General features: G+C 33.3%; 1 protein-coding gene, 1 long non-coding RNA gene and 1 pseudogene across 2 annotated transcripts; 2 read left to right on the top strand and 1 right to left on the bottom strand.

Annotated features, from left to right (window-relative positions):
- Positions 1 to 4,414: 4,414 nt before the first annotated feature.
- LOC137829757 (uncharacterized) lies at positions 4,415 to 5,801 on the top strand. The gene is made up of 2 exons (XR_011084079.2): positions 4,415 to 5,300; positions 5,416 to 5,801. It is a non-coding gene; the product is annotated as an uncharacterized LOC137829757 (long non-coding RNA).
- Positions 5,802 to 13,988: 8,187 nt separating this feature from the next.
- LOC137828679 (nucleolar-like protein) lies at positions 13,989 to 15,079 on the top strand. Its single transcript, XM_068635352.1, has 3 exons — positions 13,989 to 14,401; positions 14,557 to 14,678; positions 14,762 to 15,079. Exons 1-3 carry the CDS (start codon positions 14,137 to 14,139, stop codon positions 14,876 to 14,878), a joined length of 504 nt encoding a protein of 167 aa, XP_068491453.1. The 5' UTR covers positions 13,989 to 14,136; the 3' UTR covers positions 14,879 to 15,079.
- A 1,891-nt stretch (positions 15,080 to 16,970) lies between these two features.
- On the bottom strand, positions 16,971 to 18,331 carry LOC137829280 (uncharacterized; annotated as a pseudogene).
- Between the last annotated feature and the right edge of the window lie 1,122 nt (positions 18,332 to 19,453).

Here is a 19,453-nt window from a genome sequence, read left to right as displayed (position 1 = left end):
GGTTGAAAGTAGGATTCACATTGCTGCAAAGGCTGCTTATAAAACTGTGAAGATTGCTGCAAATATGGCTCATAATGACTATCATAATTGTAAATTTCTTTAGCTAATTTCTCTTCCATTTTGGAATTGAAAACATGGATATGTAACAAACACCAATACCTACGCCTCAGGGCAAACTCTTTTTTTTTTTTAATTGAAAAGCAAACCAAGTAAACTCCCAGGAGAGAGAGGTGAGTCACAAGCAGACAAACTTAAAAACCAAGTCTTTCCTAGCCAGAGTCTTCCCTAAATTGCTTTCAGTTTAAAAACTTAAAGAGTATCTACCCTAAATGCAAAATCCTATAAAAATAAAAACTAATGCAAATGCTACACTTAATGCTTTAAAAAAATAGTTAGAGAAAAAAAATAATGCAAAAATAAATAAATAAATAAGATATAATAATAATAATAAAAATTAAACCAAAAACATAAATAAAAAAATGGCAGAAAAAAGAAGAAAAAAAAATATAAAATAAAGACAATACAAAATAAGATAAAGATAAAAGATATAAAAGAATAAAATAAAATAAAAAAATCAAAACAAAATAAAGACAAGAGATATAGGAGATAAAATAAAATCAAAACAAAATAAAGATAAAAGATATAGGAGATAAAATAAAATAAAAACAAAATAAAGATACAAGATATAAAGAAAGAAAATATAAAACAAATCTAAACAAAATAAAGATAGGAGATATAAGAGATAAAATAAAATAAAAAATAAAAAGATATCCTGAATATTATATTTTTTAATTTTTAATTTTTCGTTTTTTTTTAATTTTTTTAGTTTATAAAAAAAAAGAAAAAAGAAATGTTGAATATTAGATTTTTTTACTTTTTTCGTTTTTTAGGGTATACTAAATAAATAAAAACTAATAAGAAGAAAAATAAATTTAAATATGCAGAAAATAAAATTAGGAAAATAAAAAAAATTATGCAGATAAAAAGAAAAACCTAATAACCAAAATCAAATTGAATTCCCCGGCAACGGCGCCAAATTTGATAACTGTCGTTTTGCTGTCAAATTAATATAATTCTAGCGTAGACTTGTCCAATACTAGAGAGATGATAGTATACTTGTGGTCAGAAGACCCCAAGTCGTCTCCCAATGAATCCAATAGTAAAATCAGTAAATCAGTGTTTAGAATCTTTCTGCAAGCAATAAAGGTTAACAATAACAATAATAAAAAGGGGTTAAGATAGTTATGCAGAAAATATAAAAGAGATTGAAATAACAAATAAAAAGCGGTTGATCCCAGTTCTTCCACCATTGAATTCTTCACAGGTTCTCTAAAGATTAATCTTTTCTCAATCCTCCAATAGAGTTAAACCAGATTGAACATGCGCCGATCTAATTCAACTGAAACTCACCAGTAAAACATGTGTCTACTGGTTTAATCAATACCCACTTTGTTCCATGCGTATACTCCATGGGAATGCTTACCTCCTCTCTCTTGAATCATGCGCCATTAGAACGATGCGAACTAACTAAGAAACCAAAGTTTAAGACAAGGAAGACTCTCAATCATGCGTTCAAGTACAACCTCTCACAAAAACTAGTTTTCCAAGAGATTAGACAATAAAAACAACTGTTATAGAGAATTAAAAACTGAAACTTTTATTGAACAAAACTCTAGAACTCAATGGGAAATTACAAAAGAATCAACCAAAAAGGTTTAGCCTTCCATGCGGAGGCAAAACAAAAGAATTACTATGAAGAAAATAAACTAAGAAAACCCTACGAAGCTCCCCCATTTTCTCCTTGATGCTTTTGTCCTTTTATATAGGCTTTTCTGCTCCAAGGATCTTGAGAGAATATTGTAGTTTATATTTTGTTAACCGTTTCCAAGTTTCCATCTTTCCAGAATTCTTGTATTTTGCAGAAGATTTGCTTCCAATTCTGTTTCTGAGATATTGTATATTTTATTTTCTCTTTCTTCTCCTCAGAATTTGTTTCCTATTTAGGTTCAAGAAGCAACTTGAACTTTTGCATATTTGGCCCATTCACAAAGGTAGATGCTTCCTCCGGATAATTTACTCTAAAAATACGAAATTAACAATAATAATAGTTAAGGCCCAAATAAACACAATTATAAGAATATTAATTAAAACAATGGATTTATTTATTATTATAGTCCAATAATCTATGAATAAGGCTTGTGAGTGTGAATAAATATATGCTCATCAATGTTCTTCATACTAAATCTCATGTTTTCCCCACATTATCAATGCTCTTCCCACCCCTGTGTTGAATGGTGATAATCCTTATGCTAGTTTGTTTAAACGCAAATCTGATTATAATGTTTTCAAAGTGTTTCGTTGTGCTTGTTATCCAAATTTACGCCCTTATAATAGTCGTAAGTTTGATTTTAGATCATAGTGTTCTCTCTTTCTTGGATATAGTCCAACTAATAGAGGCTATATATGTCTCATGCCCACTGGTAAGACTATTGTTTCTCGTCATGTTCGTTTTGATGAAACTACTTTTCCATATAATGAGAACTCAAATAGTTTTGCTATGCCTACTGTTTCTCATAAGCACACACATGATATTTCACCCACTTTGACTGTTGTTCATACAAATACTAATTCTGTTAATGAGCATGTTGTTTCTGATAGCAATTCTACTACTGACATTGGTGCTTCTACAACTGGTAATATTGAATGTCTTCCTTCTATTCCTGCTCCTACTAACACTCATCCCATGACCACTTGTGCCAAGGTAGGCATCATTAAACCCAAAATTTATATTGTTGTTTCTACTATTCCTTCTCCTCCTTCTTTTGTCAAGGGAGCTATGGCTTCTCTCGTATGGTCCCAAGCAATGACTGATGAGTATCAACCTCTCCTCAAAAACAAGACGTGGACTCTCACTTCTCTCCCATCCAATGCCTCTCTGGTAGGTTGTAAATGGATTTTTAAAACCAAATTGCACGCAGATGGCTCTTTTCAACGTTGCAAGGCACGCCTTGTTGCCAAAGGCTTCAATCAAACTGAGGGACTTGACTACAGTGAGACCTTCAGTCCTGTAGTCAAACCCACCACGATTCGCATTGTTCTTTCGCATGTTGTTACAAATAACTGACCTATTCGTCAAGTGGACATTGATAATGCTTTCCTCCATGGTGATCTCAATGAACGTATGTATATGCAACAACCACCAGGTTTTATCTCCCATGATCCCACTCTTGTATGTCAATTACACAAGGTTATTATGGCCTCAAGCAAGCACCCAGGTCCTGGTTTTCTAAACTTAGCACAACTTTACGTGATCTTGGTTTTTATCCTACAATAAGTGATACCTCTATATTTACTAAATTTACTTCGTCTTATACTATGTTTGTGCTGGTTTATGTTGATGATATAATCATCACTGCATCTTCACCTACTGAAATTACTAACCTCATTACCACTTTGAGTTCTTTTTTTTGCATTAAAAGATTTAGGTAGTCTTTATCATTTTTTAGGAATTCAAGTTTCTCGAACATCTACTGGTGACATGCATATCTCTCAGGACCAATACATATGTGAGCTGTTACAGAAAAAAATATGTTCCATGCTAAACCCCAACCCATGCCTATGACATCCTCTTCGCGTCTCCAACAAAATTCTTCCAAATCATTCAATGATCCTTCACTGTATAGGTTAGTTGTTGGTACACTTCAATATCTTCTTATAACTAGGCTTGAACTCTCTTACTCTGTTAATCGTGTTTGTCAATTTATGCATGATTCAAAACTTCACCACTAGCAAGTTGTGAAGAGAATTCTTTGTTATCTAGCTGGCACCATTACACATGGATTGCTCCTTCGCCACAACTCGACGACCTCTCTTATTGGCTTTGCGAATGCAGATTGGGGTGCTGACGTTGATGACCGCAAATCCACCACTGGCTATTATATTTACATGGGCTCTAATCTTGTTTCATGGTCATCCCACAAATAGAAAACGGTTTCCAGAAGTAGTACGAAAGCAGGATATTGGGCAGTTGTAGCTCTCCTTGCTGAAATTGTGTGGATTCAGTCTCTTTTTTCTTAGCTGCACATTCAAGTTTCAAAACCAAAGTTGTATTCTGATAATCTCGGTGCTATTATGCTCAGTGCAAATCCTGTTATGCACTCTAAAACGAAACACTTTGAACTGGACTTACACTTTGATCGTGATCAAGTTCGTAATCAGAAAATTCAACTTCTTCATCTTCCTGCACGCTTTCAAATTGTTGATCCCCTTACCAAGCCTATGTCTAGCATATTGTTTCTTTATGTACAGGATAAACTCATGATTATGGCTAATCCAACCATGAGTTTAAGGGGGTGTTTAAGGTACTCATATGTTACCCTATGTTTCTTTTATCAACACACTAATACATATCAGTTTATATCATAACCTTTCCTTGCCTCTCTCTCATCATAACAACATTCTTCCCGTGTGTATTCTTCCCTTTTGTGCATTTTTCTCCCTAGCTTCTTCCATTATAGCTTGTAAGATCTCGACCACGCAGCTAATCCAGCCAGTTTCGAACGGAGCTCTGGTACTGCGAAATTGTCGATTTATTTGGCGAATTCGTTGAACAGTTTGCGGCTGGAGGGGCACAAAACCGTGACGATTGAGATTCTACACCAGTTCAGCTGGGAGGTTCCGGATTGGGTGATTGTTCCCGGGGGCAATCTGGGAAACATTTATGCGTTCTACAAGGGATTCAAGATGTGCAAGGATTTGGGGCTTGTGGAGAAGGTTCCGAGACCTGTGTGCGCTCAGGCTGCGAATGCGAACCCTTTGTATTTTGTACTACAATAATGGGTGGAATGACTTTAAGGTTGTTAAGCCAACACTACTTTTACTTCTGCGATTCAGATCGGCGACCTCGTTTCCATCGACAGGGCGGTCCATGCTCTGAGGAATTAGGAGGGGATTGTGGAGGAGGCCACAGAGGAGGAACTCATGGATGCCATGAAGCAGGCTGATTCTACTGGAATGTTTAATGTTCGCACACTGGGTTGCTCTCACAGTTCTCATCAAGCTCAGGAATGTTGGCCTTATCGGAGCTGTGGAGAGGGTTGTGGTGGTCAGCACTGCGCATCGCTTGAAGTTTGCGCAGAGTAAGATTGATTATCTCTTTGGGGTCATTCCTGGAATGGGGCGTTTTGCCAACCCTCCCGTTTCTGTTGAGGCGGATTTTGGGTCGTCATGGATGTTCTTAAGGATTTCTTGCATGCCAATTCCCCCAACTATAACAACTCTAGACCCACTCCTGCTGCCAAGTAAGTTAAGCTTGGTTCGGCTTTCTCTGCTTACACTGTTTTAGCATCTTTCCGTTCTTCTCTTTTGATCCTTGTTGAATTTCCAAGATTAAGATTTCGTTCAAGTATATTCCAGGGCTTTCATTTCATCAATATGCTTCTGAATTCCGGTCTCACACATTGCATATTTGCATGCATGAAGACCAGGGCAAGTGAAGAATAGGAAAAATAGTACTCTCCCCTGTATATAGTAGCAGTTGCCGGGTACTTTTACAAGAGACTTTAGATGTTTGTTGCAACTGTAATCACCTCAAATGAATCTTGAATTTAAGCTATTGATAGTAGCTTAGCTATTGAGTTTTAGATTTTATACCATGGATTTTGCCTTTATATGTATGGATAGTTTTGTTGTTTTTTTATTTATTTTTCCAGAAACAATATCCCCTGAAAAGCCTAATTCCATGTGTTATAATTGAAATACATGTGTACGTAATTGAAATTTTGATTGACTCTTGGAAAATATTGCAATTCTTGCAAATGAAATCACATATATATATATATATATATATTAATTTGAAAATTGGATAATTATGATAGTTTTATAAATTTTAATAAATTAGTAGGTGATATTATTTAGTAAGTGATATTAATTAGTAGGTGATATTAATTTAATACTTTCAAATTAAATAATAAAATATTTTTCTACAAAAATCTATAAAAATAGATGGTCATTTTATTTATTACTTTAATATATGTGTGGGCTAAGCTGCCTCTAAATATTTATTTTTCTATTATTTCGTAGTGTCCCCATATGCGACACTAAGTTTAATTATTTAATTTTATATTTATTATAGTGTTTCCCAAAGTGACACTAACTTTATATTTTTAATAACCTTGTGTTAGCTAAACCCACATTATAGTTTAAATAATAAATAATTTAGTTTACTTTATGTAGGCTAGAAGGACACTAACTTGCAAATAGTTGTGTCCCCTCATGTTCCCCCCTAATGTATTAGCAACCATTGAATTAGAGTTATTTTCTAATGTGACACTAAACTCACGCTAATTATCATTTAGTGTCTCCCTTTTAGTCTTTATGTGGGTTTTTTTTGGGAGGCTAAGATCATTATTTCTTGTAGTGGACATGTGTCCAAGTTCAGTTAGACCACTGACACTGACTTCTATGTTATATAGTCGGACCATCAACCTCTCTTATTTTATTTTCTCTCACAACATCAAGTGAAACCTGTGCACTCGTTAAAGTTCGTTAAAGTCAAATCTTCAATAGCCTTTAATTGACATAACAAACAATTCATTAATATGGTTACACATAATAAACATCATTAATTACAAATAATACTTGCCAAATTATCCTTAAAAAGAACCTAAAAATGTTCTCTTTCAAATGATCACATCAATCCACTTTAGCGGTCGAGTAAATGCATGGTCTGAATCATAACATTATGTATGATATTTTCAATACATGTTTTATAGCCCACACATGTAATTACAATACACATAATTAAATAAAATAATCAAATTATTATCAAAATGTTGATTAATAATATACCTGTAATACAAATAGACATCCTAAAAAATGCAATTATGATGAATTCCTTTCTTGCAAAAAAATATTAGACGTTTGATAAAAGGCTTTCAACCAAATTATATTCTCAATCATTCATGTATCATCTTCTACGTTGAAAAACCTCAAATACAGGATTTATTATTTGTACCATTAAGTTCTTCAAGTTTGTGAAAAATATCTTATAACACAACAGGATTGTTAGAAAACAATTTTCTTGTCTTGCATTCATTATCTCCTTCAAAATTAATTTTCTCACTTCCCATAGGAAGACCTAAAGCCAATCAAACATATAACACGATAAAACTTATTATTTTGTTATGAATCCTAAACTCCTATATTCCCATCACATCTGCTACATAATTCAAACATCAATGGGAGAAAAATATTTAACTTTCCCCCAAACTCAGACACAAATCAAAAGTAGTTTCTATAATGCCACTCTTATGGATGGTTGACATAATTTGACTAACTTTTCCAATCCATTTTATTTTACATACATGTCTGGTAAGAAGCAGAAAAAAATTGAAAAAGTTCCATTATGTTTAAGATATCATGCTTATCTCACTACACATTTGGAAAACTGAATTTATGTTAATACCTTTGTGTAAAGGATACGGATACCAGAGTTATAGAAGGATTATTCTAATATTAATTGTGTGTCTTTTCTAATTATCAGTTGTTTATCTTTATAGAGAAGAATAATTGAATGTCTTTTATAATTATCAGTTGTTTCTCTTTATAGAGGTGAATAACCTTTATTTTGTTTTTGTGTGTCATGATTCTAGTATTTAATTATTGATTTTTTTCCTCTTTAGTTCAACCTAGAATGAGTGTACTACTTGTATATATTCAGACCATTTATTTTGATTTCAATAACAAAAAAAGAGAGATATTCATTCTCATATCTTTTACCTTGCTTTTACTCTTTTGTTCTCTTTTATTCATCTTTGTTCTATTTGGTAATATGGTATCAGAGCTCTGGTTGCTACATTTATCTATGAGTGAAGTTGTTGATCCCTCACAAGATCTTTGTTCACCTTACCATGTTAGTTCATTAGATAATTCATCCTTGAATAGAGTTTACTCTCTCATTACACAACAAGAGAGGCAAGTTTTTGGTGATCAATCCAAGGCAATGATTGCTACTAGCAAAGGAGGTTATAATAACAATGCTACGACCTATGGCATGGGAGGTGGATATGGAAGAGGAAGCTATGGAGGAGGATATACTTCCAAAATTTGCAGTTATTGTGGAAAGACAAGGCATACCATTGATACATACTATAAAAAGCGTGGTTTTCCACCTCATTTCAAATTTAAAAATCAGAACCATCATCAGAGTCATGCAGCCTTTCACAATACAAATTTTAACAATAATGAGCAGAATCATGAAGGTTCAAAGTTAGAAGTGGAGTCTCAACAAATTGGTTTTACTCCTGAGCAGTATCAAACATTGTTAACTCTTTTACAACAGGTTAAATCCAATGAGAATGTTTCTAGTCAAGTCTCTGCTATTCCTTCCAACATGACAACACAAACTGGTAATAACTTTATTTCTTCTTTTAGTTCTTGGATTATTGATAGTGGTGTTACTGATCACATTTGTTCATCCTTAACTTAGTTCACTTCGTATCATCAAATTGATCCTATTTATGTCAAATTACCAAATGGAAATCAAGTCATTGCCAATTATTATGGAAGTGTTTTTCTCAATCAAAATCATGTCATAAACAATGTTTTGTATATTCCTTGTTTCACTTTTAATCTTCTTTCAGTAACAAAATTGATTGATAGACTATCTTGTGTTCTTACCTTTGATTCTAATGGTTGTCACATTCAAGACAAAAACTCCTTGAAAATAATTGGTTCTGCTGAGATGCAAGATAGACTTTATATACTCAGGATCCCATCTTACAAGAAATTTCAAATTAAACCCCTTGAATCTACACACATCATCAATATTGTTAAAGTCAGTGCTAGTGATCTAGAAACCCTTTAGCATTTTCGATTAGGTCATATTTCAAATAAATTTATTGATGTTATCAAGAATAAATTTCCTTATGTTAAATATAACAAATCTTTTGTTTGTGATGTTTGTCATTTTGCAAAGCAAAAAAAGACTTTCTTTTCCTATTAGTACATCTAAATCAAAAAAAATGTTTTGATTTGATTCATGTAGATATTTGGGGACCATACTCAATACCATCAATTCATGGTCATAAATATTTCTTGACCATAGTTGATGACTATTTGAGGTACACATGGATTTTTCTTTTGAAACAAAAATCTGAAGTTGTTAAGGTTTTGGATCATTTTGTTATTTTTGTTTAAACATAGTTTGAGACAATAATAAAAATAATAAGAAGTGATAATAGAACTGAGTTTGTCATGACTAATTTTTTAGTCAGTAAAGGAATAATATATCAAACATCATGTGTCAATACTCCACAACAAAATAGTATAGTTGAAAGGAAACATGGTCATTTATTAGATGTAGCAAGAGCTCTTATGATACAATCTCATTTACCCAAAATTTATAGGTCATATTCTATGATACATGTTGCGCATATTATAAACATGCTTCCCACACCTATTTTAAACTATTCTTCTACTCATGAAATGCTTTTCAAAACTGATGTAGATTTTAATGGATTAAAGGTGTTTGGTTCTTTATATTATGCTAGCACTTTGTCAACAAATAGAAGAAAATTTGATCCAAGAGCATCAAAATGTGTTTTTATTGGTTTTCAAAGGGGGACAAAAAGATATATTTTGTTGAATATTCAATAAAGAGAAATTTTTGTGTCAAGGGATGTTGTCTTTTATGAACATGTTTTTCCATACCAAAGGGTTCAAGATACTAACAATGAAACTAATAGTTCTGACATTAATGATCAAATTTTGTTTGTTGAAGATCAATCTGTCTTAAGTTAGCCATCACAAGCCATTCTTGCACCTTGTGATAATACACCTTGTGATAATGTTGAAAATAGCAGTGATAATAATTGTGAGTCAGAAATTGAGGTTTCAGAAGAAGATTGTTCCCATATAGATCAAAACCTCAATGAAAATTATGATATAGAACAAAGTTCTAAATCAGATTCATCTGTTCGAATGAGCACAAGAATAAAAAGACCACCTGAGTATTTAAAGGATTATCATTGTAATCTTAATGTTTCCAGTGCATCTTCAAGAGTTAAATATCCTTTGAATTCTGTTTTGTCTTATAGCAATTTATCACCTTCTTACAAATCTTTTGTTATGTCTCTTTCTTCACATGTTGAGTCAAACACTTATTCTGAAGCTGTGAAACATGACTGTTGGAGAAAAGCTATACAATGTGAGATATCTGCTTTAGAGTCAAATCAAACTTGGGAGACTGCTATTCTGCCTAAGAACAAAGCTGCCATAGGTTGCAAATGGGTATTCAAAATAAAATATAAGGCTGATGGGACAATTGAAAGGTATAAAGCAAGGTTAGTGGTAAAGGGATATACACAAACATAAGGCATTGACTACCTTGATACTTTCTCTCCAGTAGCAAAGATGACCACCATAAGGTTGCTTCTTTCTTTAGCTTCTATTTATAATTGGAAATTGAAACAATTAGACATAAACAATGCCTTTTTACATGGAGATTTGAAAGAAGATGCATACATGGTTGCTCCTCCTGGATTGACTTCTATTCCACCAGGAAAAGTTTGTAAACTAAAAAAGGTTTTATATGGCCTTAAGCAAGCCAACAGAGAATGGTTTGCCAAACTGTCATCATTTTTGCTTTCTATGGGATATACTCAATCTATGAATGATCATTCCTTGTTCATTAATTCTTCTGAAGGATCTTTTACAACATTATTGGTATATGTGGATGATATAATATTGGCAGGAAATGATAAAGAAGAGATTGCATGAATCAAACAAGCCTTGAATCAGACATTCAAGATTAAAGATCTTGGGAATTTAAGATATTTTCTTGGTTTAGAACCTGCAAGAAGTAAGACGAGAATAATGGTAAATCAAAGGAAATATGCATTGGAATTATTAACAAATGCAGGTCTTTTAGCCTGCAAACCTGCACCCACTCCTATTGATAATCATGAGAAATTCTCTTCTACTGGAAGTGTTCCTTTCACAGATATTCAAGCCTACAGAAGATTGATTGGAAGACTTATGTATCTCACTAATACCCGACCTGACATAACATTTTTTGTACAACAACTTTCTCAGTTTCTTGCTAAGCCTACAATTGCTCACTATAATGCAGCGATTAGAATTCTCAGATATATCAAGGGGACTCCAAGTCTTGGTCTTTTTTCTCTTCCACTACCTCTGTTCATTTGAAAGCCTTTTGTGATAGTGATTGGGGCACCTGTAGTGATTCAAGACAATCAATGACTGGTTTTAGTGTGTATCTTGGGAATTCTCTCATATCTTGGAAATCAAAGAAGCAAGGAACAATATCAAAGAGTTCTTGTGAAGCTGAATACAGGGCAATGACCACTGTTACATGTGAAATTCAATGGCTAACTTATCTTTTTCAAGATTTCAAAGTTCCTTTTGAGCAACCATCTCTTTTATACTGTGACAATGACTCATCAAGATACATTGCAGCAAATCCAGTATTTCACGACGAGCGTACAAAACATATAGAAATAGATTGTCACGTGGTCCGAGAAAAATTAAAGAAGGGTCTCGTTCATTTGCTTCCCATTTCCACCACAGAGCAACTGACTGATATTTATACCAAAGCTTTAAGTCCTCAATCTTTTAAGAATATTTGTACCAAGCTGGGTCTCATCAATATTTGTTCCCCAACTTGTGGCGGGTATTAAAGGATACAAATACCAGAGTTATAGAAGGATCCTAATATTAATTGTGTGTCTTTTCTAATTATCAATTGTTTATCTTTATAGAGGAGAATAAGTGGGTGTCTTTTCTAATTATCAGTTGTTTCTCTTTATAGAGGTGAATAACCTTTATTTTGTCTTTGTGTGTCATGATTCTAGTAGTTAATTATTGATTCTTTTCCTCTTTAGTTCAACCTAGAATGAGTGTACTACTGGTATATATTCAGACCATTTGTTTCGATTTCAATAACAAAAAAAGAGAGATATTCATTCTCATATATTTTACCTTCCTTCCTTTTACTCTTTTGTTCATCTTTTGTTATCTTTTATTCATCTTTGTTCTATTTTGTAATACATTGACCGTCCATTCCTTTGTTAGACTTTTATGCACTATTTGACAATTCGTTATGTTACCAATACATGTAACATTCGTATTCACAACACAAGACATGGAAATATAAATACATGATAGATGTTCTTTTCTTCCTATATTTACTTTATTAAATTGAGATCAAAACTAAAAAAACAATATCTAATCAATTAACATTAACCATTCTCATAATATGTTAGTGATATTTTTTTTAAATATAAACACATGGGAAAATCTAACCTTTTATCTCAAAGAAGCTATAAAATAAATCTACCATAAAATTGAAATTCACTGTCATTCTCTTCTACATTGGATGGAATCAGCAAATACCTATATTTATCTCTTATTTCTATACTTTGTTATATTTGGTATTTTGATAAATTGTTTTTCTACTTTGGGTTTGGTTTGGCTTGTCTACAGATTGGAGGAGTTTGTACAAAACATTCTAATAATAATATTTTAAACTAGGAATTGATCATAAAACATTATAATCATAAGTGTATGAAACAAAATTGTAGACATAAATTGAATATTACTATACAATATTAACTTAACCTAGTTCTAGTCTAAATTTATAAGTTTATACCTTTTGTTATGTGTGTTTTTTCTATTTATCTTCACATTCAATGGAAAAAGACATATATGAAGAAATAGATAAATAAAGCCGTCTTTTATGTCATTAAGGAATAATCATATTTGACAAAAAATCCTTCAATAAGAATTAGTGAGATATAAATTACTCTGTTGTTATTGTAGCTTTTGTTTTTTTTTTTTTGTTGTAAATTGGGGTCTTGAAGACCACACCCATTAAGCTTTCAAAAGTAAGTTTTTTTTGTTGTGTTTTTGTTTCTAATAAGTTGTAAGTAATCATTATAGTTCCAATTGATTCTAGAAGTATATATAAACATTGGACATGCTTTCAGTGGTTAGATATCAAAATACCAAAAATTTCACAATACTCTGAACTTTCTCATGGATTCCAACAATAAGTAGGAGTTTGGATATTTCGAAAAGTCTTTATGATTCATTAGATATCGATCTTAAATCTTCTCTCTTCAATGCCATTTATTTTTATAGTTATTGGAATCTTGGCTATTACTTTTCCTGGTTGGAATGGTCAAGAGAAAATAAAGAGATCAATGGACATATTTATAGGGGTGCCTACACTATTTATTGGGGGTGCCTACACCAAAATGCCACAAATTCGAGGAGGAAAAATATGTCTTATCAACAAAGCGCAAGGAGACCACCACTATAAAAGAAGTTGGAAAGCAAAGACAATGAAAAAGAAAATTAAAGATATCACGTTAGGAAAAAAAAAAAAGAAAATCAAACCGCGTCACACGAAAAAATGAAATTTGGTGTACTTTTATCATTTTACACATCAAGATATCAAGTTGTGGTATGTTACATAATATATACACTCATAATTTTTCTTGCATAATTAATACTGACAATTTAAAATGTTGTATTTAATACTATCTTTTCATAAACAAAAAAGAGACACACAACATATTGATGTTAACAATTTTAAAAGATAAGTTATTTATCTCACTTTATCAATCAATTTGTGATACTGTATTATAAACACCTTTTTTCCTTATATATTTTTAAATACGTTATTTCTGAATTTTAGTTCTTAAAAATATTTTTTTAATTACTTTATATAAATATTTTTTTTAATTTAGTCCTTGATATATTATTTTTAATTCTTATAAATATTTTCTATTTTATTTTAACTTTTATAAATATATTATTTTGTTTTGGTTTCATAGGTTGATATGACATTTATAATTGAACCACCATTACCAAAAATTTAAAAATATAATAAAATAAAATAAAATAAAATACTCGTATTTTACGGCACGAGTATGTTATTTAAGTCGTTAAAATTTGAAAGGCACGTTGAATGTGGGTAATGGCAGTGTAGAAGCGAAAGAAAACGACGTCGCTTGGGGTGTGGTGAAATAAGGGACATTTTGTGCCCTACGCTAAGCAAATTTAAAACCCTGGTTTTGTTGTGGCGGCAGTGAGAGACGCGGAGCAAGGAGAATGGGAAGGTCGCGAAGAAAATACAAGCAATCGAGAACGAAGGTCCAAGTGGGTCTCCCGAAGAAAAACCCTAGGCTTTTCAAACCCTCTTTCTCTGTTCCACCGAAGCTCTTGCAATCCCTCGCCGATGAGCCCCAATGGGACGACCAAGGCACCGTTAACCACAACTACCACTCCTTCGGCGTTCTCTCCGACCCCAACTCCCTCTCCGAACCTTCTCCCGCTTCCCAATCCATCGATTCCGGCAGCGATCTCGAAGAAGACGGTCTCTTATTGCTCTCTCGCTCCTTTCCTCATCATATATGCATTGAATAAAACAATTCATTTTTTATTTGACGTTTTCGCACTTGCTAGTGTCACGAATTGTGTTGTTATTTTGATATCCGAATGATTATTTAGAGTTCTGTTTGGTTGGTGTAGACTTGAAATCAGCTCTAGGAAAGAAGCGAAGAGACGGGAGGAGTGCGCCTCCTCAGCCTCTCACTGCAATGCAACGGAATCATATTGGACGCCTCGTCAATAAATACGGAGATGATTATCAGGTTTGATATTATATTGTAATTATTCGATAATTTTGCTTTTTTTGTTATAGTTTCAGGTCTTGAGGTTGTTGTTCTGTTTGCAGAGTATGTTGATGGATAAAAAGCTGAATCCGATGCAGCATTCGATTGGAACTTTGCAGAAGCTATGCATTAGGTATCATATGTATCAACACAAGAACCCGCTCATTTTGGCCAAATGAAATGGTTGCATTCGACCCTTTCGCCAAATTTTTGCGACTGAGGTGTGATCTTTGAGAAATTTTGTTAGTGTTTTAGAATTTATAAATTATATGTGGATTTATGTTGTGCTGCTAACCTGTACCACTAAGATTATACTGCACATCTTTTGTGAAATTCAACTTGAAGTGGTTAAATATGATTTAGACTTGTGTTTAAATTAATTTAAGCTACAATACAGCAGAGTACGTGAATTTGGTTGAATTTCTAACAATATTTCTACGTGAAAAAATAAGGAAGAAAATTAAATGAGGGTATTCAATTAATTTAGTTGATGTAGAACCAATTCATATAAAAGTTTCATCTTAACTTATGTAAAGTACGATAAATTTATAATCAGGATAAAATATTTTTCGTGTTTTGACAATTTAGTATTATAAAAAAACTGAATTTTTTTTGTAAAAAATGACTATTTATATGTAAGATGTATTTTCGTTTGAGTTTTACTCAAATATGTTAACCAGTGAGGTAAATGCTTATCCGTATATTTTCATGTCAAAAAGATAAATAGCATGTTAGTTATTTACGTGTACAATGAATCAAGTAACTCTTTTCTCGAATTTTCTTAACTAAAATGATTTCTTTGAATGTAAAATGATCTCTTTGTTTAAAATTCAAACTCATAACTATTGACCAAAGACATTCTTCTATCCAGTGGCAAAAAAATTGCCAATCTTTGACCACACATATTTGTGTGTTGGTATCATTTAGGATTGGACATCTTTTTACCTAATTCTATGATCCATCAAGAGGAGGGCTTAACAGTTTTTAGGTCTAAAGAAAGACTGCAAAAATTTAATTGAATATAATATTTGTGTTTAAAGAAATTATATAAATAATATAAAACTCATGTAACATTAATTATCTTAGACTCTTCCTTCACCTCCTCCCCTGTCTTAACAGTTTATGACCGTTTAGGTTGGTGGTGATATTTGCTGTTGTGGGTGGCAGAGGTTGTCGTCAATGAGGATGGAAGAGGAAAAAAAACTCGTAACTCGAGGATTGTAACTCAATTCGAAAGAGTTACTATCTGACTTACTATATATAAGATAATTAAAAGTAGACTCATAATTCATGAAATGGTCCAAATACATAACATAATTAAAAGTAGATTTAACATAATGTTTAATACAAATAAACTATCCAATTAAATCATTCACACTAATCATAATAAGATAAATCATCTTGGTGCTCCAAAAAATCTTCATTTTCATTATCATCAATTGGAGGAACTTCCAAATCATCATCAATTGGAGGAACCTCCAAATCAATTGTTGCTCCTCTACTAGCATCATCTTCTCCAACTTCAAGTAATATATCTTCATCTAAACCATATAATGTTTCATTTTTCTCCAGAGTCCATACATCATCAGAAGAAAGATCATCAATAATATATTTTTTTGTTTTTCTAACATCTTTCTTCTTCGTCAATCTTGAATTAGTCATCACAAACACCACATCATTCATAGTCATTTTGTGTAAACGATTTCTTTTCTTAGTGTGGACCTAAATAATTATAAAACTAGTTAACACATCATATGATCATCTAAAAATAATTATGAAATCACTCTGAATAATTTAAATTCTTACCCTTTCAAAAGCATTCCAATTACGTTCACAGCCAGATGAACTACAAGTCAAACTCAATACTCTAATTGTAAATCTTTATAGTTCTGGATGTTGATCACCATATGATTCCCACCATTGTGATGGAGTTTTGGTCTTGAGTCCAAGCTGAGCTAGTGGAGTACCATACAATTGGTCTTGAAACTCTCTAATTGAAGATCAATTTTACCCATCACATCAAGGTCTCCCACCAACCTCTCCAAACATTCATATAGCCACGTTTCACCTCATAATCAACTTTAAAGTCAGGATGATAGTGTAACATGGATTAAGATAATAGCTTGCAGCATGCAACAACCTATGCAATTGGTTGTCCAATCGATGATCAATGATTTCCCAAAGGGGAGTGTAGCTAAATAAGATAAAAATAAATAAATTAATCTCCAAAACAAGTCTATATATCTAATTGAGAAATCAAATATAGGTAAATTACCTTTTACTAACTCCATTGAAGAGATTTTGTAACTTCTCTTTTGCAATATCCATCTCCTCATAAATAAATCCCATGGCTGGTTTCTCATCTGAATCAACCATGCGCAACACTTTAATCAGGGGAAGAGCACCCCTCAAACAATTTAAAATGTTTTTCCAAAATCCCTTGTCTAATATAAAATTTTCCACCAACCCTCCATCTCTAGTTTTTGCAAACTGACTGGATTGCCACTCCGAGGATTTGAACATCTTAATAAGTGATCCTCTATTATCATTCAAGCATCCTAAAGTCAGATAAGAGGTGGCAAAACGAGTATTAGCTGCTCTTATCAAATCTTTTCCTTCACTATATTTGTGCAACAAGGAGATAAGACCAATTCTTAAGTAAATGTAGGTTGTAATTTTCTTACCATTGGCGATTGTGTCATGATGGAGTGGTATTTTCTTTTCAAAATCTTCCAGATCAATGCGAGCTGCACAAGGGTTCCAATACAACTTTTTCCTCTTTTGCATTAACAACTCCTCAACTGCTTTATAATTTGCTGCATTATCTGTTATAATTTGGATGACATTATTGTGTTCCACCTCTTCAACAATATCATCTACCATTTTGAAGATTTTTCAGCGGTCTTACATACATCAGATGCATCAATAGATTTCAAAAAGACAGTTCCTCTTGGACTGTTTACCAAAAAATTAAGTATAATCCTTCTCTTCCTATTCGTCCATCCATTTGTCATTATTGTACATCCAGTTTTTTTCCAAACAAGTTTATGTTCTTCTATAATCTGCTTTGTCTTCCCAACCTCTTGCTTGAAATACTTCACTATTATTTCATGATATGATGGTGGCTTTAATCCGGGACCATGTCTACCAATTAACTCAACCATCCTTTTAAATTCTTCATTGTTTGCTACATTAAAAGGAATAACATTATTGTAGAAAAACCTAGCCATCTCTTGAGATGCATCCTCTCTGTCATTCTTCTTGAAAATTGCATTAATTGTACTTTGAGTTCCCTTTCTTTTAAAGATATTTGATGAGTCCCTAATCTCTTCTCCACTTGATCTTTTCCTAGAACTTTCTTCTGACTGTCCAATATTACTCTCTTCTATAGAGGTTGATTTCCTTAACAAACTCAGTTGCAGATTAAGAACAATATCCAACATTGATTTTTTAACATCTTCCGACACCGATACACAAGCTCCCACATCCTTTGAAGTCCCTGCTAGAAGGTGCTTTAATCTGTAAACCCCTTCTGTCAAAACTTTTTCACAGTACTTACATTTTAATTTCCATGTTTTTCCATCAACAGACACACAATGTTTCCATGCTGGATCAGTTCTTCCATTTGCCATTATAAGTTATAACTTATAACCCGTGAACAGTGGCGGAGCAGAGCAGATCTCGCGATTTCTGGTGGAGGTTGTGCAACGGTCGTGGCAGAGGTAGTGCGACGCACGAGTATTGGCGAAGACGACCACGATCGACGAAGGCGAATGGCGAAGGCGCGAATGGAAAAGGCGGCGGCGACACGTAGCGCGGACGGCTGCGACGAAACAGCGACCACGATCGACGGCCAAACGGCGCGACATATGCACAAGTTCTTCAAATTAGGGTTGCGTTTTGGGATTATAGCGCTTGCTCAAAAGGTCTGGGGTTATACTGGTTATTAATACGAGCCTGGAATTTCTGGGAAAAGGTATACTACGCAAGAAGAGCTCCTCCCCTCTAGATCTTAGCTTAGGAAAAAAAAGTAGACGTAATTCGAAAAAAAATGAAGGTGGGGCTGGGCAGTAGCACCGAGATCTCATAGAGGAGGCATTTTTCTCGCGGGCTCCCTTTTAGATGTCTGAGAATCAAATTAGGGTTTTTAGGGTTTTTGTTTTGCCCGCGTCATGGATCGCGGAGGCCCATGGATCGCTCGATCCAACCCCTGGATCGTCGGATCGCTCTGATCCGCTGAGAAACCGATCCAGCCATTGATCCAACCCGTTTTCTGCATAAAAGATCGTAAAATCGCGAGTTTTACGATGTAAATCGCGATTTTAACAACATTGCTAAGGAGCAATTCTATGTTTTGGATGCTTGTAGTGATTATGTGGTTGTTAGCTAGATGGAGAGGCGGAGAGGTTGGAGACTTTTCTATTATGATTGGGACACCCGTGAAATGTTCTCTTTTAATTTAATTATTTTATTCTTTGCTAAAATAATGCATGAAGAGTTTATTTTGTCTTTTGTACATGTATTTTCTTCTTTCTCTGTCATATTGTATCAGAATACCTTTTCATAATATACATGAACAATTTACATTTTATCTTGGTGTGTTTTTGTTTTTAAACGAATGTTAGATGACATACTAACACTCTCTCGTTTCCGTCATCACCATCCTTTGCTCCGCCACACATCCAAACCCCACCACGCTCTTCCTCTATCATCATTGTTTCTCTGGCATCCTCCCCCGATGTTGTTAAAATCGC

This window comes from Phaseolus vulgaris, chromosome 7 (assembly GCF_051622355.1).
Source record: "Phaseolus vulgaris cultivar YP4 chromosome 7, ASM5162235v1, whole genome shotgun sequence".
NCBI classification, from domain to species: Eukaryota; Viridiplantae; Streptophyta; class Magnoliopsida; order Fabales; family Fabaceae; genus Phaseolus; species Phaseolus vulgaris.
This window is presented reverse-complemented; position numbering and strand designations above follow the sequence as displayed.